Source organism: Megalobrama amblycephala, linkage group LG3 (assembly GCF_018812025.1).
Source record: "Megalobrama amblycephala isolate DHTTF-2021 linkage group LG3, ASM1881202v1, whole genome shotgun sequence".
Taxonomy (NCBI): domain Eukaryota; kingdom Metazoa; phylum Chordata; class Actinopteri; order Cypriniformes; family Xenocyprididae; genus Megalobrama; species Megalobrama amblycephala.
The window spans coordinates 41,015,963-41,040,668 of NC_063046.1; the positions used below are offsets into that span (position 1 = coordinate 41,015,963).

At 36.2% G+C, this 24,706-nt stretch overlaps 1 protein-coding gene across 1 annotated transcript in view; it reads left to right on the forward strand.

Annotated features, from left to right (window-relative positions):
• The first annotated feature begins 3,257 nt into the window (after positions 1-3,257).
• nav2a (neuron navigator 2a) overlaps positions 3,258-24,706 on the forward strand; it is a 117,523-nt gene continuing 96,074 nt past the window's right edge. Inside the window, 1 exon segment of the mRNA XM_048185425.1 lies at positions 3,258-3,865. Coding sequence (XP_048041382.1) covers positions 3,656-3,865 — 210 coding nt within the window. The 5' untranslated portion in view covers positions 3,258-3,655.

The window sequence follows — 24,706 nt, forward strand, 5'->3', positions numbered from 1 at the left end:
CCAACAGCCCTAAGATCATAAAATGTCATGATATAGGCTACAGATGGTGGGATATTGATCCAGAAGTCATTAGGTGGACATTAGCCCGACCCCCTCCACCCCCCACCCCTTTTCCCCACCCTTCTAGGGGTCAGCCAGCTGTTTTTTTTGTTCAGTGGCTTGATATTACCGGTATGAATTTTCATGTTCCAAAATGTTGTGAAAATAAAACAGCTCGCCCTCGTTCATTTCAGGGGTTCTATTTAATTACCATTTGTGCATTTCATTCATTGTGCCTTGACACCAGTTCAAAACTGAGTCCCAAAAGTCCGCGTAAGAAGCATAAAGCCTCGTTTACACTGCACGCGTGTGCGTTGCATTACGGCTCCGGCAAGGTTTTGTTCCGTCTTCTGAGCGGTGTCAACTCACACCAGAAGCATTTCAGAAGCGAAGCGGCTGGATTCCCGATACCACGAGATTTGCATGTCTGACGTTTTTTTTCATAGATTTTTTTCGTGTTTTTAATGGCTAAATTGTTATATTTTGTCCGGTTTTATTGTGTTTATTGCTATGCCATACTTTATTTTGCTGTAGCCATACAGATGAAGTTAATACACTTAAAATTCCAGTTATGGACAACAAAAACAAAGAAATTTCAAATTTTTCAACTTGGCTTCTGGGACGCTTCTCAAACGCACCGCGGCGCGGCTGGTGTAAACACGAGCATTGACTAGAGTGGCCGCGAATCAGCTCCGGTAGCCGCGTCGCAGCCGTAACGCGCCGCACACGCGTGCAGTGTAAACGAGGCTTAACACGTACAGACTCCGTGTAGGCCTATGATTCGCTCTTTTGTTGTTCTGTTTTCTTTCAGGATCAAAAATATAACAAATGAAAGCGTTTATTTGTATTTCCGACTGATGAGAACTATGCATATACATTCATAAATCAGTCAATTTTGTATTTTATTATGAGATATTTTATTCTAATGTGATCAGTGACTCAAGCACTGATGGACCAAAGAGCGCGCATTTCGACATTTGCAGTAAAAACTTGAAATATAAATTCTCAGAAAATGCATTTAATACCAATATATTGAAACGTCTGTTTATATGCTCCATTAATAAAGGAGTCCAGACATTGGAAAAATATCAGTCCACATGCGTTTTATATTTAATATGAGGGAAATAGACATGCATGCATGCGTGACACAAAAAAAATCTTTAACTTTTAGGTAGCAAAATATTTTTTAGTAATTCTGTCAATTACACTGAGGTTATTACATTGTCTGCTATGTATTTGCTTCTTATTTATTAAATACGGGCAATTGATTGATAAAACATTGATCAAAATTAAGATACAATTTATACAAAACGAATATCTTTTAAAAAGAGTTTTATATAAAACAAAACTTAATGAAGTCGTCAAATCATGTTTTACCAAAAACAGCGCCGTTGCTAGGAGGGCGCCAGCGCCTCTGCCTTTCAGCGCCTATGCCTCGCGAGTGGATGATAGCCCTGAAGACGCCTAGCAATGATATACCTTTAATGGTAGTATACCTTTAGTTAAGTTATACCTTAAGAGTCTTCGTAGCGCGCTAAGAGACAATGTTATCGGGAAACGCAGCCCAGGTATGATGCGTTTCATGCGTGATGGAGATTCCAAAGCGCTCTTCTTTGGTCAGAACCATGGAGAGCGATCGCGGATAGGTCTGTCCTATGCACCGAAACTTTTAACAATGTAACAAAATATTTAAAGAGCATCAAGCTATTAAAATCTATATTATGCACAGATAATATAACAGTAGGCCATATTAGTCAATATTTTTTTATTAGGTTAAGCAGTGATTGGATAACGTTTTTTTTTTATTATTTAACATTTTTAATTTAAGACCCACCCACAGTTGGTCTGGCCCATCCAAAACTGGAATCCTGGCGCCGTGCCTGGGCCACACTGAGCTGTGCGTAACGCCCACAGACGTGAAGTGACCCCCCCCCCCCCCCCCTCACAATATAGTTCCAACGTCCCTGCTACAGTACTGCTCTGAGCCAGAACCTGTAATGTATATATTAACCAAAAGTTAATAAAGGGGCGGAGCTTGCCTTATAATTATCATATTGCCTTGGGCTAAGTGAGAAAGCCTGGGTCAGGTGCAAGCTCTGGAAATTGAATGAATACTTCATTATTAAGGCTGCATTTATTTGATCAAAAATACAGTAAAACTGTAATATTGTGAAATATTATTACAATTTCAAATAACTGTTTTTTTTTTCTTCTATTTGAATATATTTTAATATGCAATGTATTCTTGTGGATTTTCAGCATCATTACTCCAGTCTTCAGTGTCACATCAGAAATCATTATAATATGCTACGTTGGTGCTCAAGAAACATTTCTTATGATCAACAACGCTTTTGTGGAAAATGTGATCATTTTCAGGGTTCTTTGATTTAACAGACAGTTAAGTAGTAATCAAATTGCATTCCATATCTTTGGCACCCATTTCATTCAGCAGCTCAACTTGTACTGTTTTTGTCTTCATAATAATCATGTGTGCTTGTATTATCCACATCTGTGAGTTGCTTCAGATAAAAGTGTCTGTTAAAATGAAGAAATGCAAATGAAAACCTCTTATATGCAGGATTTATGGTCTTTCAGTGTCTCTCTAAACTGCTTTATCATTCTAAAATGCATTAAAAACAAAGATAGAGAAATAAAGGTGTATCTCTGCAGTGATTAATGTCTATGAGGAAGAAATAATGAGTAAAAACACAGAAATATGAGATCTACTAATCCCTGCAAGTAACCTTCGCCTCATTTGACTTCTTCTGCGTGCAGAGTGCCTGGAGGAAAGCCCACAACATGGAGAACACTGCGTCTCTCTCTCTCTCTCTCTCTCTCTCTCTCTCTCTCTCTCTCTCTCTCTCTCATACACACACACAATGCAGAGAGAGTTACACACACAAGCTGTCAATTCTAATCTACAGTATTCGCATGTAAGACATGCATAGTTCCTTCCATGCTCAACACACACACACACACACACACACACAAGCTAATCATATCCAGCCTCTGCTGTTTCATACCGCACATTTGCTGTGACGTCCTACATGAGAGGGGGGTGTGTGTGTGTTTATGGGAGTGTACACCACACAGCTGAGAGAAAACTAGTGCTTATACACTGGTGACAGGCATGAGCCACTAGTTACTGCTGCCGTCTTAAAGCCACACCTGCTTGCGAGTTTAAAACGAGAGAGAGAGAGAGAGAGAGAGAGAGAGAGAGAGAGAGAGAGAGATCATGGACAAGTGTATTCAAATCCCTGCAGTCACCAGCTGAGCACCATTCGCTGCAAGTGGGCTGCTGTCATACGTTAGCTGCTCTTCTATATTCCTGCCCTTTCCATGATACTGTGATTTTTCCTGCTATGGATTTTCTGTGCTACTTCAGGAACACCTGGGATAAAATTGAATCGAGAGCTAAACTGATTCATATTTGCTTTTGAAAGACATCTCGGACTTGTCAACATACAGGTGGATCGCTTCGTTTTTTTTTTTTTTTGAAGAATAAGACCATAATAAGGTCGTTCAGACTGTATTGGGAATAAGGATTTATCTGAAGCACGCTGGATGCTACAGTGCGTGGCAAAATACATTGGACTGGTTCTGGCTCCAGGGGAAGATGCCTGCTATCCTGGTGGTCACTAACATGAAGTCTGGACTGCCAAAGCCGATCCACAGCGCCCTCCCCATCCCTCAGGTGCCCACCCGGGCTGTGCCCCCCCGGCCCTGCTTCACCGGTCCCCCGCAGAGCAGCGCTCACCTCCACCTTGGGAGCGACTGGGCGACGGGCAAAAACTACCATCCTGCTGATAGTGAAGAGGACACACAGGTTAGAATGATGTGAATGGTGTGAGGTTTACTTTCTTGCAGTAAAGCAATTTTATATACATTACATTTATATATATAATGTAAAATGTAATATGTAATGGATCTTCAAAGAATACCATTATGTACATGTCCAAACACATAAGGTATTACCATGATACATGTCCTGAGATATCATGGTAAAAAACTGTACTGTGGCAGTGGCATGGTTCTGTGTTATCCGATAGTAATACATTGGACTTTAATATGGGTTATAATACAGAAATAGTAGTTTTTGGTACCATAAGTTTATTGTTATGATGCCATGTCTAAAAAACTGGTAAAACATGGATTTTGTTAATGTTTTTTAGATTAAAACTTAGTCAATTACTGTACTATTGCATAAAAGTTAGCATGCACCAATATTACATTTGAGCCTGATACCATTTTATCATTATTTTATTATATTATATCTGTATTATTTTGTCTAAATCTTGAGAAATCCTGAAGATTACATTTCACAGGTATTAAATTATTAGATTTTAAAGATTAACTTTGCCGTTTGATGATGACAAAGCTAATCGAATGTCAAAAATAATGTAAATGCACAATTAAATAATGCCCAGCATCTCTAATATTGATGATACTGATCAATTGAAATCATCTAATATCAGTTGATAACAATACACTTTATTGTGCATCCCTAGTGTCAAGGAAGTCTTTGCCTTATATGGCTATATGCAGATGCTCAAGATAAATCAGCAGTAAATCTGTATATATTTCTCTTACAAAATAGTACTGTGGTTATACCATGGTTCAGTGATGGTAATATCATGGTATGTTGATGCACGTCATGACACTGAACAATTACTATATTCTGTTTCCATTTTACTGTTAGGTATTTCCAAAAACCACGGTATTTATGTGGTATATTTTATGGTAATACCATGGCACTTGTTATGAAAGGCTAAGTTTTTGTTTTAGCAGCCTGCTGGTGTTGAGCTTGTGTGTGTGTGTGTGTGTGTGTGTGTGTGTGTGTGTGTGTGTGTGTGTGTGTGTGTGTGTGTGTGTGTGTATTTGTTCTCCAGTCATATCTAAGCAAGCCAGTGTGGCTCGGTTTATTTTTGAGTTAGTAAGTCTGCTAGGCAACCCAGGAGACATCTCTCTTTCTCTCTCCCTGCAAACACGTTCAAATGCCATTTAAGGCTTTGTCAAGGGAAAGGAGAGTGTGTTCTTATGTGTGTGTGTGTCATCTCTGAAAGGAGGGTACAGATTGAACACAAACTGATCCAAAAGAACCCAAGAACCATAGCTTAACCTTTGGATATGTGAATGTAACAAATAAAAATGGACCTGATTTCAAATGTGTGTGTGTGTTTCAGACACATAATCTGACTGTGGTTAATGTTGTTTATCACTGCACGCCATTGTACAACATTTGAGTTGACGATGCACATTTAAATCTGCAGCTCTGGCTCACTGACACAGGCTTTAACAGAATCAAGTGTTATACTGAGAAACAGTAAATTTAGCCGTGTGTGGTGATCAGCTGCGCTGGCAGTCTGTGTTTAGAGATAGTAGATGATGCATGTGTGAGTGTGTATATATATATATATATATATATATATGTGTGTGTGTGTGTGAGATACAGCCAACATAGTAACTGAATGTATACTACCTGCTTTCTAGAGATTTTGTTTTGCTTTGACATTTCAGGAAGAAAGAAAGAAATGCTGTTCTTTTGAACTTTCTATTCATCAAAGAATCCTGAAAAAATATTATGACTGTTTCAAAGGTATCTTGAGCACCAAATTAGCATATTAGAAAGATACAACTATCACTTTTTGCATATATATTGCATCATGGATTAAAGTCAGCATGAAACAGAAGTTTTGATAGTCTTTTCTTCCGTATATATAAGTGAAACGGCCTGTCAGCCTCTCTAATGAGAAAAAATGTAGGGCGGGACTTGATTTTGTCCATCGGGAATTGATTGGATGGTTGTGCTTTGCTATTGGTCGATGTCATGTGAGTGACAGGTTGTCCCGCCCTTACGCCAGTAAGCACATCATTAGAGAAGAGAAGAGATGTTGCTGTAAGAGGGAGGGGAAGTTACCTAAATTAAATATTATGAGGGAACATTAATAAAAAATAAAAAAAGTAACTTCATGGTGACTTTAATCTCAAGTCTAATGTAAAATGTTAGTCAAAGTACCTAATCCACTCAATTAACTCATGAGGTTTTTGTGTTCATACTGTAGATTAAAGGGATTAGGCTGAGCGAAAAAATGAGTGAATGAAAGAAAGTCAGTGCAGAAGACATATTCAAACCATGAGACGATGATCTGTGATTGATGATGTAGTCTACAGTGCTCTCTAGTGCTCTAAATATGTACTGCACTCTCCTTCTCTCTCTCTTTCTCTCCCTGCATCTCCTTCTCATGCAAGTAATTACCCGAAATGATATAAATGATTTAATTTAGTCATTATGAGCTTGATTTCACAGTACAAGATCTTTAAAGCAAGTATAGCCAAAAAGGAGGTCATGTCTGGTTTGTGGACATTTGGAATCTGGGAATCATTGTATGCGTCAAATAAATACTGGAAATGAGAATGTGTATATAAACACACAAAAAACACTGCATATTTTCACCATTTGTGGCCATCTGGTAAAGAGATTAGATAATTTCATTAAAATGTAAGAATACATAAGCACATACATAAGCACCTCTGTATTACATCTAAAGCATCTTATTAAACTTCACTGAATCTTGTCGCTGTCAACCATTTAATGGACTGGTAAAAATTACACTTTCTACACAAGACAATTTATTACTCTTTTTTTTTTCAAATTAGTAGATGTCTCAATCATGATTAAAAGCTAATTTTCTTGAAATATGCACAGTATTATTAATAATATATGTGAAATATTATTACAATTTAAAATGTATTTTATATTATATATTTTAAAATGTAATTTATTCCTGTGATGGCAAAGCTGAATTTTCAGCATCATTACTCCAGTGTCACATGATCCTTCAAAAATCATGTGAATTATCAATGTTGTTTTCAATGTTCTTATTATTATCAAAACAGCTGTTTTTGTGGAAACCATATTGCATTTTTTCAGGATTCTTTGGAACTTTTGAATAGAATTTTTTTTTTTAAATTAATGCATCCTTAATGAATAAACATGTAATATATATATATATATATATATATATATATATATATATATATATATATATATATATATATATATATATATATATATATATATATATATATATAATATATAATTTTTGTATGCTTTTTATATATACTCTGCTACTAATTCATAGCTCTGACTCACCTTTATTATGTTTAAGCCACTTATTTACTGTATGTTATAGTTGTGCGTTTTGTTGTGGTCTGTCCTTTTCATATCACCTGCTACATTTAATGTAGCATTTTATCTTTGATTTGTTTATAGACACATTTCTGTAAAAATTCAACTTTGTACAATTGGCATATTGAGCACCTTCTTATTCTTCTGTACTTATTTTTTTTTTCCCAGTATCACACTTACACACACTTGACCTGTGACTGAAACCCGTGCCTTTGTGCTCCTGCTCATTGACTTTAATGCTCTTTGCCCTGGAGGCTCTGGCTTTGCCTCTTTCTCCACATTTATTTGCAGGTGATAGTGGTTTTAATTTGCTAATATAGTGGACTGGCTGTCTGCACTAGAGCACTGAATAAGATAAAGGATATTAACATAACAATACAGCCATGCATGCAGCCATGCACAGGCTTCCCGCCTTCATGCTTTCATCTGATGGTCACTGTATACAATTTGTACAGTTTAAACAGAATGCATTGCTCTTATGGCAGGGTTTTTCCTGCATTGAAAATATTTTGGCAGCCAAAGATTTATGTGATCATTTTAATGTGATGATATCTGCCGTTCTGCATTAAAACGTCTGCTTTAAAACACTCCCATGAGTGTTTGTGTAAGCGCTCTTTGAAGAGCGTCAAAGGTTTCTATTTACAACGTTTTTGCAGCATTGAGGTTTGTAGCCAATCACAGACATATCTGTTGAGTGTATGAACACAATGGCCAATCAGAGGTGTTTAAGTTAGTCAAAATCCATTCAACCACACACAAAACAGCAGAGTACAAAGTATAAGCATGATGTCAATAAGAGATTTATTGCACAGCGTAGATGGCTTCATTGATTATAATACAGAGAGTTTTCACTTTGTGTACATCGTGTTAAACTGAAAGGGATAGTTCACCCAAAAATTGTTATCATCATTTACTCACCCTCAAGTTGTTCCAAACCTGAAGTTTGAACACAAATGAAGATATTTTGAAGAATGTTGATAATCAGACAGTTAACGATAGCCTTTGACCTCCATAGAAGGAAAAAATACTATGGAAGTCAATGGTTACTGTCAAAAAATAGGATAAGTTAATATTACAAACTGTTTCTTTGCATTTATTTTGGATTTATTGTCAGTACTGGCTGGGCTCTCATTTTATATGGGTAGGATACTTTTTACTGGATGACCGTGTTCGTCTGCCACCACCGAAGACCATTTTTGACCCAATAAAACCCTGTATGCATACTATGCTCTCCATTTTTTTGAGTGTCTAGTTAGTTTTCCCGTAACATGTACACAGCCAGCATCTTAATGCTGTCAGAATATGCAGAGAGTCAGCTAAATCTGAATGCACTGAGCGCGCAAGACTACTTCACATTCTGTCACCATCTGTTTCTACTACCGTAACACACCACTGTTCCCTTATGGCACAAACGATACTAAACAGATCTCTGTGTGAGAGTACGTTTAAACACTCTGGAAGCTTGTTTTGGTGATGTGTGCACAGCAGGTGTCCTAAATGCATGACAAACTGCCTGAGTTAGTGTCTGTGAGATTGTGATTCCTTTGAGGCCTCCTATCAGAAATGCAAAAGAAAAACTGCAGCTCGTCCTGCTCAATAAAACTCAACAAACATCTAATCTCAGTGGATCAAATAAAGTTTCTATTTCTTTCTTCTCCTTAAAGTGTCTTGCAAGAATTTGCATATGAAATAGATGATATTGGGTAAAACGAACTGGCAGATACTGAAATAGATTAAAGGAGAAGATGGTTTAGATGTGCAGATGTTTGTGAATCTCAGTTTGAAGAGAACGTTTGAAACCTTTTATTTAGATACTGGATTCCTCTGAGGACATTTACAGCACAAACATTGAAGATGTTCATAGTTTTAAAACAGAAATGCAAGTAACTCAAAGGATTGTTTTTCTGACATTAAGACAATTTCTTTTTTCTTACAAATTTATATCCAGTACCCAGTAATACCCAACCTAAATAAATAACTCAATAAATAAATGAAAGGGGGAATTCAAGCTGTATTTTTTTTTTTTTTTTTTTTTTGTATGTGTTGAAGGGATAGTTCACCCAAAATGTAATTTACACACCCTCATGTTGTTTCCAAACTATATAACTTACTTACTTCTGTGGAACACAAAGGGAGAAATTTTGAATATCTCGGTGCTTTTTTGCCCATACAGTAAAAGTCCATTGGGTCTAATGTTGTTTGATCTCCAATACAATATTGTGTGTTCTATAGAAGAAAGAGTTTGGAACAATGAATGATGAAATCCTCATTTTTGGGTCAACTGTCCCTTAAAGGGATACTTCACCGCTGGCAAAGTGGGCTTTCAATAAAACTTGTCTGCCTATACAGTAGAAAGGTAAAACATTTTTTGAAATCAGTGCTACCTGACTAGAGAAAATAGAAAAAAAAAAAAAAAAACACTGTTGTCTTCCCTTTTGCCAAATAGGTATGAAATCTTTAACACCCACAATGCACTGGGCACTAGGCATGTTGCCGTCGTAGGCCACTCCCACCATTCTGCTATGGATATGCTTGACCAGTCAAATACCACCTTGCTTTAGTAGGAAATACTTCTTAGCAAACTTTTATTCATAATGGTGTCGGCTTGTATTGTTTCTGGGTGCAAGAATTCAAAGAGTAAACGTTTAGTGGGAGTAAGTTACTTTTGGTTTCCAGTTAAGGATCCACAATGTTGCAGGCAATAGCTAAAGGCTGCAAAGAATCATACATGAGAGAATGCCAAAAAATCTGAAAAGTGTTTATAGTCAACATGTTAAACTGGATGACTACTAACACAGAGTAGGCCAAACGGAGGGAAAAAAACTGAAAGAAAGCTGTTGCCATAGTGTTCCATTTTTACCATAATGCTGTTTAAAGAGTAGACAAAGTATGATACAATTTTTAGTGATAAACCTTTTCTGTTAATAACCCTCTGTTGATCAGTCTGTCTGTTGGCAGGGATAAAAAAATGCGTAAGTATAATCTGGAGTTTTTACAAAAACCCTGGAGATGTCAAAAGTCTGTTTCTTACAAATAAACATTAATTTCTCGGTCCAGGTAACACAGAGAATGAGTAAACATTGTTCATTTACGTATACTGCCGACATTGTAACAATACAAAGTGGGTTGAAAATCTGCAAAGTTACACTTTAAAGAAAGAAATTGAGGTCAGTTTTGATTCCATCTTGACTTTAAGACTTTAAATTAAGTGTAAAAGAATAACTAACTGTAGAGACATTCATTAGATCTTATAAATGATTCTAGACTGAGTCTGTCTTTTTGTGATCTGCATATGTTTAGATGTACTTCCTCCATCTGTCCTTGGACATGTCAATCAAGACATCTGTCGTCCTGAGTGTCTGTCTGTTTAAGTCTCACCCTTTTGTCTTCGCTTTATGGTACTCCATCATAGAAACGCCACCATGCCGAGAAACGTGTCGTTATGTGTCCGGATGCTGCTTGGTAATTTGACCGCAGATCTGGCGTGAAGTGGGCGATGTGAACAGTATAAAGGTCAACATGCATTTGTGTACAGGTCGAGGTGAAAGGTCACAGCTGATGAAGCTTTGAGTGCTTGACCTTTGTCGGTAGTGAAAGTGTGAGATGTGATGTTTGCTGGGATATAGGTTAATGGTCATTGGCTGCTTTGATTTCAACTGAAATGATTGAGGTCCTCACTTTGAGCAGGTGGATTCTGGGTAGGATCAGTTTACTTGCACTTACAGTGTGTTCACACTTGTGGTTTGTTTCTCTTGGTACTTTTACAAGGATGACATCGGTTCCAACGCCTGTACCAAACTGTAATGGGCAACCTAGTTCCTATTACAAGAAAAAACAGGAATGCTTGAGCATTTCATCCTTTTTAGGGTGCATCCTTTGACATCATGTCCTATTTTTGGTTAATTTAGATGTCTCTTTGGTCATGTTGCAATCATATTTCAGTCAAACCAGAGTTTTTTGTTTGGTGTGCACCAGGGCAGCGAAATCGCATCAGATTTATTTGTAATTGAACCAAACTTGCCAAGTGTCAGTGAGACTGTCCCAGGCCAGTTTGAATATAGCTCAGATTGAATGAGTCAATGGAAATGGCCAATTGAATTTGGCTCATTTGATTCAAATGTTAATAGTTTAAGGATGGGTGCTACAATGATAAAACAAAATAAGCAAAATGCTTAAAAGCCAACTGGATTGAAGGACTATTTAAAATCTTTTATAATATATATATATATATATATATATATATATATATATATATATATATATATTTCTTTTTTAAGCACATGTCCAAATATCTTTAGATCATCCTTGCATGTATACGATACTGTGTATATAACACATACTATGTTATATGCAAGGAATAATTATTTGGAATTATTGCTTTTACTGCTGTGGTTCATTGTACATGAAATGTAGCAAAAAAAGGCTCATCAACATGCACTAGAAACACTGCAGGAGGAACTTCTTCAAGCAGCATGTTAACATCAGTTCTCATCATGACTTCTTGATAAAACACTCTTTCATTAGCCAGTTGGTAACTATGGCAACCACCCACAGATGTGACTCTGATGTTGTGCATGAATGTCCAACATCACAGTTACATTTCTATTACGACTGCATCATTTTTGTCTTAAATCTTGGTAAATGTGTCAATTTTATGTCTTTATGGATAGTTATAGTCAAATATTGTGAATATTTACAAAAATATATTTAATACATATATTAATGTTTAAACAGTCTATTTATATAATATGCTGTATACAAGTACAATACAGCATAAAATACTACGTTATATTCATATGTATTTGTATATGTAATATTGTGTTGTTTTTTATAACAGTAGTAATTTACAATTGATATACTATATTATTATATGAATAGATTGATTTAAATATTAATATATGTATTAAATGCTATAACCAGATATTATACATAAATCTTAACAATAATTCAAACTTTCTAAGATTTTTTTTTGCCATTTTAATTTTTGTTTGCAGTTTTTTTCCCCTGAGAATTTGTTCTTTGTGTTGGTATTTTAACAAAACCTAGCGTTTCTAGGAATCGAAAGGAAATACTAAAATACTAGCTAACAGGATCATGACATCAGCAGTTGGACATTCCTTACACGTGTTTCTTGAGTTCACACAGTGCCTGCAACAACTCCAGCCCCTCCACCACAGACTCTATTCTCTTTCAGGATACCCAGGGTGCCTCTGAATCCCTTGTGATTTTGTGTCAGCGCCCCAGAAAGCCCATATGTCCCACCCACCCCTAACAGCCTGGCAGTGGGGACCTATCCACCCCCCTAACCTCCCGAAAAGCAGATGATGGGGGTCTCCCAAAACAAAGAGCCCTCTCCACAGGGTGAGCCCCCTCATTGTCCACACATACTTGGATTTATTTTACCATCCATTGGCAGAATGAATGGCGAGTGTAGCCTGTGATTCAAAGCTGTTGTTTTTTTAATGAGCTTGTTCACTATTGCCCGACACATGTAGTGTCCGCCACATATCACTCGGCTCTACAGAAGCACAATAAATCTCTTGAAATGTTCAATGTGTTTTTCTCACACTTTGATTGAGTTGTAAAGAGGCAATTAGTTTTAGACGAGCCTGATTTAGTGAGAGAACTTTTATACGAGTCATATACTCAACTCTTGTTGGATTGATTTACAGTAATGTTTATCCATTAAAGAAAAAACAACCTAAAATCCAGTGTTGAAGAGAAATTAAAATGCTATGCTTAAAATATTGTCATTTTCATTACTTTAAATAAAATTAAATATATTATTTATTTTATTTCATTTTTTATCCAATGTAATTGTCTTGTTAGTAACTTTAGTTTTGTTTTTTTTAGCTTGACTTTAACTACTTTATATTAAGTATAGCTTGCTGCTTGGCAAACTAAAGTTTCACTGTAGCTTTGCCAAAACTACTAAAATCTCTTCAAGCTCTAGTAGATCCCCTCTGTCACAGTTTCAAAACATCTGCTTGAGTAAGAAGCCCTGTGTGTGTTGTATATATTTAAAACATGCTTCATTTTGCAGCCTCTTGGGTTCTTTAGTGTGGGAATGAGGGCAGAAACTTGGGCGATCCCCAGAAACTGAAATTTGACTTGTAATTTGTGGTTTGGCATCTGTTTTGGCAAGAGCTTGGAGATGGGGAACACCTCGTGTCTCCACACCGCAGCTCATGCCAGCAGTCTGTACCACACACTCCAACACCACAACTGTTGGGGGAAGAAAGGAAAAGAGGTCCTGACCTCTGTGTTTTCAGACCCTCGGGGTCTGCAGAAAGTTGACAAGGGTGTGCTACACAAATGCTGCGCAACAGCAGACAGATCTGAAGTGTTGATCGTCATTAGAGAGATCAGCCCTTTACACACTGGACTAATTAATCATCCAGTCGGATTTAACCCATTTTCTTATTCATATTATGATTAACTGTCCAATATTTCACTGTGTTTGCACACTTGATGTCTGGTGACAATGTGTTTAATTAAATTGGCTCACCTTCTTACAATCAGATAGCCTAATTAGCAATCACCCTGTAAATGACAGACTTTTAAATATTCATGGTAATGCAGTGTATTTACAGAAATAGTTTGTGAGGAAATCTAGATCTTGTTTAGTTGTTTTAACTGTGTAGTATACAGTATATACTACTATAGTAGTTATACTTGTATTGCTTATGTGTTTGTTAAATATCTAGGATTTAGATGTTTTATTTTCTGCTTAGCACATTTCACCTTAAAGGATTAGTCCACTTTTAAATACACTTTACCTGATAAATTTACTCACCCCCATGTCATCCAAGATGTTCATGTCTTTCTTTCGTCAGTCGAAAAGAGTTTAACTGCACAATGAAAAGAGTTTAACTGCACAATGTCTGCTAAAAATGACAACAAAGCCAGTAAAGATTGCAGTTCAGTGTCCATGTTTTTGTTTACACGGTCTTCAAGGATACGCAAAGTGAACATGGGCAAAGCCACTGGAAGGCAGGCCTGCAACCTTTAGCCAAAAAAGCGTAACGGCTAATGCTAACGCTCCGGCTGTGGCAGTACGCAGGGAAGGAGACCATTACACGATAGGCTGAGAGGTGCCGCACGTGATTAAGCTAGCCGTTGCGCTTTCTCCAATGGTAAGAGATACAGACCCTCTCATCTTCCTATAATATATAATCTGACGCGGGCAGCCACGCCATCGTTTTCAAAAGTCTCCGTTTTGGTCCGTTTATACTGAAACGCAACTTTCGAAAACACTGCAGAGCCTGTTTTAGTTTGAAAACGGCAGTTTTCAAACTAAAACAGGCTCTGCTGCGTTTTCGAAAGTCTCCATTTTCGAGGTTCGAAAACGCAGACATAGTGTAAACGACAGGCGTAACTGTAGAAAACTTATGTGTTTTAAATCAAAAACGCACTAGTGTAAACGGGGCCTAAAAGACAACACTAGTAATACCAGTACTTGTAAGTCAGTACCATTATATCTTATTTGCATAATACAGAGAAAATATCATATTTAAAGACAAAAGAAGATATTTTGAACAATGTCTAAGCAATTAATGTTGACTTTCATTGACTTTCATTGTATGGATGAAAGTCTTTTAAGTTCAGTCTGAAACCAAAAGATTTTTTATGATATTTGGTTCTGTTAACGGTTTTAGAAAGTTTGAATTTTGCCAGTGCTGACTGGCAACACACAATAATACAAAGTGATACTTCATCGATATAGACATAGACATAGACAGCACATCATTCTATTGTTTGGCCAGTGTTTTTTGATTTGTGTATAAATGAACCAATGAACCAATTCTTTTCAATGAATCAATCAAAAAGACTCACTAATCAGACTGACAATTGACAAATGACATGTTGTTTAGTTGAAAATTAGAAACATTAAATTGTGATCAGAAAAACTGTTGAGTTTTATATAAATATATAACAATATATATTGTTTCTTAAAAATTTACAGCACTGCGCAAAAGTCTTAGGCACCATCAGTTGTTGTTTTAGCAATGATATAATGACCATATATAATTATTTATCAGTCTCTTTATTAGAATATAACCAGAAAATACAGTAAATTTGTATCTAGTAATAAAAAACTGAAAAAAAAAAAAAAAACTCTGTAAAAAAAAACTAAAGTGGCAAGTATTTAGTGACCCTTACACTTGAGCAATAGCAGGAACCGACTCTCTTAAACCTAAACTGGAAGGCCAAGAAAACGTTCAAAATCAGATGAGAAGTTTCTCAGTTTCTTCTTTTGAGAAACTGGAAGGTCCAGAAGGTCGCACTAAATACTGATTTTTGCTTAAAGAAGCCATTTTTGTTCAGAATTTGTTTTACATTTTGTTCACATATTCTTGTATTTTCTGTTTGTATCGTAATAAAGAGACTGAAAAATAAATATGGATGGTCATTAAAACATTGCTAAAACAACAAAGCTGGTGGTGGCTGAAGACTTTTGCACCGTACTGTATATATTTAAAAAAAAATCTGTAATTGTTAATGAACTGATTCAGATCTTTAAAGTCACCGTGAAATCAAAACTGACAATTCTTATTTTTTATGGAATATTGTTTACTGGCGTCAGGGCGGGACAACCTGTCACTCACATGAGATCGACCAATAGCAAACCACAACCATCCAATCAATTCCTGATGGACAAAATCAAGTCCCGCCCTACAGTTTTTCTTGTTCAAAAAGCCTTTTTACTCGTATTTACATCACAATAAGGAAGACTAACACAATTCAAAACTTCTGTTTAATTCCACTTAATTATTGTTGACATATTGAAGAAGATTCATAGCGCTAATATCAGAAAGATAATGTGTTTAGGTGATGCATTTGAGTTCACTTGTTGATGATTGTGAGTTGGTTAATAGTTTTATTGGATAAACGGTGGTCTGCCAGGACCTTTCAGTGGAGGGATGGATGCATGGTTGGAGGGAGAGGGTGTAATGGAGGGGTCGTGTGGGGGAGGTAAAGAGGGATTCCCCCATCCACTGCTGACGGAGGACTGCCTATCCAGCTGGTCTCTCCTCCCCACCCCCTTCAGCTGTTTGGTTTGGCTCATGTGAGCACTGGCTGGTGTGTGTTTCAGACCGGAGGCAGCTGCCCTCAGCATGGCACAGCATTAGCGGTGAGAGCTCTGTCTGCTTCACTTTCTCTTTCTCTCAATCGCTGGTACCACCATCCACTCCATCACTCTTCTCAAACTCTTCTTCACCCTCCTGAATTCAAACCTGGTTCATCTGAACTTCCTTTAGCATGGATCTATCATTCTTCGTTCTCCATCAGACCTTTCCTCACCTCCTCTAAACCTCTCTCTGTGATGGATGCTGCTCTCCTGCTCTGTTGGATTGTAAATGGGATCCGTGTATCTGGACCGCCGGCAGGTGAAGTGAGGAAGATAAAGGGTAGAGGAAGATGAGTGTGATGCTGTGGCGCTGGAATCAAAACAATCACAGCATGAAACTGGTAAAATACTTCCTTTGGTTGTGGGCTTGGGTAGACTTTTGATTTGCTTTGCTTTTTTTTTTTTTTTTTTTTTTTTTTTAAGTTTCGATCTAAACTTTTTGTTGCACCAGAAAACCATTATTTATGTATTTTAATATATAATATATATGAAAATACAATAAAAAAGAGCTCTATATATATATATATATATATATATATATATATATATATATATATATATATATATATATATATATATATGAAAATAAAATAAAAGAGCAATATAAATAAAAATAATGATAATAATAATGGTAAAAATAAAACTTTAAAAATTAAAAGTTTAGTAAACTGTCACTTGCACTTGATGCACTACGTACGTATAACAATATTTTTATTTTATTATTATTTTATTTATATATTTATTTTTTTGCAATATTTTATTAATATGTTTATGTTGTTTAGATTGTTGTTTAGTTATTTGAATCTTTCAATCTGACCCTTTGCAAACCGTGCATTTCATATGCAAACATTGTGCTTGGGTTGAACAAACATTTTGCCATTTTTGCATGTTTTGCATATTTCCAGTGACTTAATATACTTGTTGTAGATCTTTGTTTTTGTAAAATATTTCTTTGCTTCTGGTAATATTTTGTCTCACCAGATTTAACCAGATTTTTTTTATGTTTAACCATGTCTTTAATGCATTTGGGATTTATGACTTTATATTAAGCTCTTGTTTGTTGTTGCATATCATTTTTTCATTACCAGAAAACCTAGACTGCAAGGTTTCGCTTATTTTGGATTTAAGACTTGTTCAGAATCACGTTAATGCATAAGCCTCTTGTTTGTTGTTGGTTATGATGCAGGGTTTTCATTTTTATTTACTATGATACAGCGTTTATGTTAGACTATCTGACAGGTAATAATAAGGCAACAGTTCAGCTTATGAAGAAAACCGTTTTATTTCTGAAAACACCCTTCATATTTTCTCTTTATGAGCCCTTTTTCCCCTGCACACCCAACGTAGTCTTTTCTCTAGCTTGTGTCATGGTCTTATCCTCTGCACGTCAAAGCCACAAAGGCAGGCCGCCTTATTGCTTGTCTGGAGATGAGGTGATAAGGGGAGCTGTTTAATTATGTATTACATGTGGAGCCCAGCACAAGTGGCAGTGCACTGAATATGTTTAAGGTCAGATGTGTGTGAGAGAAGGAAGGGAGGCAATGGAAGCTGAAACGTGTCAGCGTGACCCGATAATATCAGCAGTGAATATTGCAGAGACACCACGAAATGAAAGAATCAAAAGCACTTTGCATTCGTTCATTAACTTCATCATTGGACGTTTAAATATCCTGGTCTGTGTGGCTTTTCAAACCCAAAGGAGAGTGAGATGCACATCTCGGCTACTTTTAATTAGTGATGTCCAATCTAATTCAGACTTCATTTCATATACTCTGCGGTATGCTCCATTTGTGCAAATTAAAATGACCACATCCAAGACTTTCACTTTAGTTATTTAACCGCTTCATTGTTTATTGATTTTTAAGACCTTATGAACTATTATGTGAATTGCAATATGGGAGATTTTTAAAAAGAGCACCTGATTTACTATCAACGTTGACCTCAGAGGGCAGAGATTCCTAAATTAGCTCTATTTTTTCTTTCACTTTTCTCTCACCTTTCCTTTAACTGCTCATTTTTACAGTATTATTATTTCAACATTTATTTATTTACATTTGCCCAAAGCCTTTTTTATGTATTTTTCTTGGGAATCGAACCCATGACCTTGGGCCAGTTCAACATCAATATCAAACACAGCCTTTCAATTACTGTTTGGAGCTTTTTGCCACTTTGAGTTATCATGATACAATGTTATCATGATACAATGAAGAAATCAGTTGGTAAATACTGTGGCACTTGCATATATACCATGGTACTAAAATTCATGTACCATGGTATTTATATTACTTAATCCATAGTACAAATATCATAGTAGTTCTATGGTACTCGTCCATCCCATCCAAAAAAACAAACAAAACATGGTACTTTTTTGTAAGTGACCACTGTACCATGGTACTTTTAATAGTGACATGCAGGGCTTGACATTAATACCCGCCAACCCGCCAAATGCAGGTGGATTTCAGCAGTGTGTAATGCAGTCACTCCTCCTAGCCACTTTGAATTTTATATATAATATATACATTTTTCAATTATAGTCTTTTAAAAAGGCATTTGAAATAATGAATTAAGTGCAATGTAATGTTGTCAAAAATATCGATTTTTCGATACATATCAATACTGAAATATCTGAAACACTTCCAATGCGCTTTCTCTCTCTCTCACACAAACCCTCCTCCCCTTAATCACTTGTTTCATTTGCTCTGGATGAATATTGCTGGTGTTACAGGACTTGAATTTCATTGTGGGATTAAGTATATTGCGTGTAATTTTACTCTTTCCCACAGATTTTGTGCTCACATAAAGCCAGTACTAAACCTCTCAGTACCTCTCAGTACTAAAATGAGTTCTTTTTGCTGTTTATTGTGCTTAAACAGTCAAATACACACAAAATAATGTCAAAATGCCACTTTAAGTGAACATAAACAGTTGAGAAAGCAAAAGCATGTGTAGCAGTATAATGGATCCGTGCGCCAGGTCTTAAAGTGACAGCAGCCTAATATGCCTGCTGCCAAATTATGAGATAATATTAAAAATATCTATATGGAAGTTTTTCCTCATGGTATTGATGCCAAAATTGTGGCTAGTAACTTTGGAAAACCAAAGTGAGCGAAAAATTTAATGTCAAGCCCTGGTCACATGACGTTCAGGTAAACAAATACAATATTTTAATATACAATTTATCTTTTAGCCTAAATTTAGCATGTTTATTTTTAGCAAGTGTTTTATTTAGATTTTTATTTTAAAATGATTTATTCTAATTTTACATTTCTATGATTTAATGAATTATTATCTTTTCATCATCTCACAAGCCCACTGAAGTTCCCTTACAATCCCCAGTTTGGAAAACCCTGTTGTAAGGGAACTGGATCAGGACATGATGTAATCTGGACTTGAATCTTTTTTTCCCACCTGAGAACCACAGACCATCTGAATCACATGCTAACTGCTGAGTTACTCTGACGTGTCTTTTTATCTGGCTTTAAACTGCTTTACCTGAACTAATATTCTATCAATACACTGGTATAATGGAAATTATGAAGAGGTTATAGCACTCTGAGAGTTTATATTACATTGTGAAGCAAAAGTCTACAAATATTATTATTCATATTTCAGCAGAGCAGGAGGGAACGTTCTGTCAGATCACTTATTCATACAGCACAGGCTGAGCAGACAGCTGTCTGCTGGTTGAAGGTGAGGAGTAGTTAATGTTGTTTAGTGTCCTGCTGAGAAGACAGGCCCACATAAACCCGTCTGTTCGAGCTGACGGTCCTTCAGTACAGCCTGGATGCGTCTCGTAGCCCTGTCCCTGCAGATGGCAGATTGTGTGAATATGTTGAAACTAAAAGTGAACTGTTTATTTTGAGAACCACAGCTCGAGTGTCATCAAGTGGTGCGTTCTGGTTTTGCGCAGATGGCTCTGAACTTTCTGAGCCCTCATTGGAGAAACGTGTCGAGTTCTTGATCTTGAAAGCAGCACTTGTGCGAACGCTGAAACATTTCCTGCTTTCTGTTTGGTCTGAATGTGGCTCTTAATCCCGACTGAACTCTCAGTCCCAGAGGTCGCGTTTGGCGGCGCTCACATGAATCTAATTCTCGCGCTTTCATCTCCAAACCACAGACATCTCAGCAGTCAAGAGCTGCTCTTGGAGCTTGTCATGTTAGCACAAGGCCAAAGCCACTTGAAGTGCTTGTGGTGCTCGGAAAGACACTCAAACAAAACATGTGTGGACTCTACTTGTGTTTCTAATTTTAGCTTAATTTTTTTATTTTATTATTATAATAAATTAATCATTTATTTCAACATTTATATATGCCATCATTTACTCACACTCATGTCGTTCCAAACATGTATGAGTTTCTGTCTTCTGCTGAACACAAAAGGTATTTTAAAGAATGTTGGCAGCCAGACAGTTGACGGTAGCCATTGACTTCCATAGTAGTTTTTTTTTTTTTTTTTCCTATTATGGAAGTCAGTGGCTACCATCAACTTTCTGGTTACCAACATTCTTCAAAATGTCTTCTTTTGTATTCAGCAGAAGAAAGGAACTCATACAGGTTAGGTGTAAATGAAGGAGAAATTGATGACAGAATTTTTTTGAGTGAAATTTCCCTTTAACAATGTTGAAATGATCTGCTATTAAGTGAAAAAAGTTGGATTATAAAGTTTCCTAACTAAAATAATGCAACATAACCATACAGAATAGAAATGCAATTGAATCATTCATATGGAAATACAAGCTATAACATAACATTAAGAAATTGGAGTTATCAAGTAGGAATATCTCGCATTCAATTTTGTATGGAGTTTAGGTTCATTTTATGGAATAAGAATATTTAGGTGGTTTGTTTTAATGTATTTGAATCATTTCCTGTGGGGCATTTTTAGACATGTTTTTTGTAGTGTAATGATTCTGAATAAGTGTATAAATAATAACAATATATTATTTACTGTATGAAATATAGATAATCATTTTGAAATGAATAGTTGATGAGAAAGTGTTTTATTAAGTGCTTTTCAAGAAATATTGTAAAATCTTTTCCGTAATCTAGTGTTAATGCTGTAATTTAGCACTAGAGGATGTAAAAATAGTTGTGAACAAGTATCCACAGTTAAAGGATTAGTTCACTTTCAAATTAAAATTTTCCTGATAATTTACTCACCCCCATGTCATCCAGTATGTTCATGTCTTTCTTTCTTCAGTCGAAACGAAATTAAGGTTTTTGATGAAAACATTCCAGGATTTTTCTCCATATAGTGGACTTCAATGGAGCCCAAATGGTTGAAGGTCAAAATTAGTTTCATTGGAGCTTCAAAACGTTCTACATGATCCCAGATGAGAAATAAGGGACTTATCTAGAGAAACCATCACTCATTTTCTAAAAATTATATATATATATATATATATATATATATATATATACTGTATATATATATATATATATATATATATATCTTGAACTAGCTCGCTTCTTCTTCTCTATTTATATATATATATATATATATATATATATATATATATATATATATATATCTTGAACTAGCTCGCTTCTTCTTCTCTATTTGAATTCCAGCAGTGTAGACGTTGCTAAGTGTATTACTGCCCTCCACGGGTCAAAGTTTGAACTAATTGTTATATACTTGCACTAGCGTATTGTATATGGCAATTTAGTTCAAACTTTGGCCTGTGGAGGGCAGTAATACACTTAGCAGTGTCTACACTGCCGAAATTCTAATAGAGAAGAAGAAGAGAGCTAGTTCAAGATGAGCATTTATGGTTAAAACGTATACATTTTTAATTTTTTTTTTAGAAAATGAGGAATGGTTTCTCTAGATAAGACCCTTATTTCTCGCCTGGGATCGCTGTAAACTGTAATTTTGACCTTCAACCTTTGGGCTCCATTGAAGTCCACTATATGGAGAAAAATCCTGGAATGTTTTCATCAAAAACCTTAATTTCTTTTCACCTGAAGAAAGAAAGACATGAACATCTTGGATGACATGGGTGTGAGTAAATTATCAGGAAATTTTAATCTGAAAAGTGAACTAATCCTTTAAATATCCAACATTAGCCGATACAAACAAGATTGTTTTGCTGAAATGAAATAATGTGACTTGCACCCCTAAAAAGAATTGTTCAAAGTATTTGTGTGGGAATCACACATCACTAGTATAAATTAAGGTTACCATCCAGCTTTTATGACTGTGCTAACAATCTATTGCATGTCATTTTTAAAACACTAATATGATTATTTATGTTGCCTAGTAGAGGTTAGAAACTTAAAATTGGGCAGCTTTTATTTCTGCCATCTCTCTGACTGAGAGGCATGTCTTTTTCCTCTGTCATCTTCATGCTTTTGTGTGGTAACTGTCTAAAATGGTCCATTCTCCTCCAGGAATTGAGGTTTCCTTTCCCTGATGGGTGAGAGGATGGCTAATTTAACTATGCCGAAATCTGATCACAGGCTGAGGGAAAACACTTAAAAGCAGGGCACTTTTAGGTCACGCAGGGAGTATAATTACGGTTTCGGGGTCACGGCAGAGATGCAGAGAGCGGGGCATGAGAAAACTAAGGACAGACCTTTTGTAGCATTTACAAAAGCATCCAGTGTGTGTGACTAAATTTGATGAAATACGTCTTTTTGAGTTGTCATGTGGGTAAATGGACTGTGCTTCTTTGTCTTGGGTGCTCAGTTTATAATAGTGTGTGTTTCTTTATTTTCCCTGTCTGTCTGAATGAGAAGCTTTAATTGTGCAGTTTCTTTCTGATCATTTAGGGGGAAAAAGATCTGTGATCATGGCCGTATCCTATCTGTTTGACCCTGTGTGTGTTTCTTATTTAACTGTAAATATATGATTATTTTGGTCTATTTCACATTCTCTTGTTTTAATCACACAACTATTTTGAATAATATGCACTTCTGAATAATCTAGCAGATTTTCAAGAGGACCTATTATATTTTTTTTCAAAGTCATGATTTTGTTTTTGGGGTCTACTAGAATAAGTTTTCATGCTTGAATGTTCAGAAATCATCATTTTCACATATTTTACATTGTTGCAGCACCTCTCTTCCCAGTCTGTCAGTAACACTGTTTAGTTCCTTTAAGTCTAGTCTCTATGAAGCTCCTCCTTCCAAAAAGCACATTGTGCTCTGATTGGTCGACTGGACCAGTGTGTTGTGATTGATCAACCGCTTCCAGTGTGTTTTGTGAATGTCACGCCCCTTACCATAACAGCGAGTTTCAACACACTAACTCAACCAAAGACTATAGATATAGAAATACGGTTCACTCCTATTAGTTATGAATGGGAGAAACTGCAATGCGCAATATGGTGGAAAACGTCCCGCCTTCTAAGTAAAAGAGCCAATCGCTGATCGATAAAATGATTGCGTCACTGCAGCTGAGGTTAGAGGACTCCGGTTCCCATAGAAACCTGAGACTCGTGCTTAGGACTGCATATGCGCATTGGCTCGTCTAGCCTGAAAAAAAATAAGCTTTTTTTAGCGGTATTTGAGTATAATAAACAACATTTATGGGAAAATTAATGTCAGATTTTGTTGCTGATTTGAAATATGTTATTTAATTGTGAGTTCGCCAAACAGTTTTTGAGATTTCAGGATTCCCCCATAGCTGCCCGGAGGCGTTACAAATATGGCCACCGAGTGAACAGACTTTCCTTGAAAGGGACTTTGACTCAACTCAACCAGGCCAGATGACTTTGTAACTTTTTTTCATGCTCAAACTGCAACATTATGCAACATTACAGAGGAAGTTTTAAAATGTAAAAAAAGCATTTAGGACCCCATTAACACAATGCTAATAAGCAGTACAGAAGCAAAGAGGTGGATATTATTTTCCCATAGAACATCTCTCCTGAGCGGTTTTCCATCTGCCTTGGGTAATAGATCTATTCAGCTTAGTAACAATGACTGTCCTAGTTCTGGATAAAGCCTAACATTGCTTTGTACTTTAACAGCTTTATACACAACTGACACACAACAACATGTGATTAATATGCGGCATCAAACCTCTGACCACAATGTAATACAAAATCCACTTGTGAAGGCTATTTTTTAAATTTAATTTAATTTACTATCATTTGTCCATTTTTATTGCTTTTTTGTCTTTATTGTGCAGTACAGTATAACTGAGAGGAAAATACAGTATAGGGAGAGGTCAAGATTTAGACAATCTATATTTTTATTTATTCTGATTACAGTAAGCATTTCCACTTCAAATGATGTATTTAATGCATGCGCATCAGCCAAATGAAAGGGGGCGCTCTCTGTTACCATGATGTCATAATTGATTACGCTCTCCACCTCAGCTTGACTCCCCTTGACCG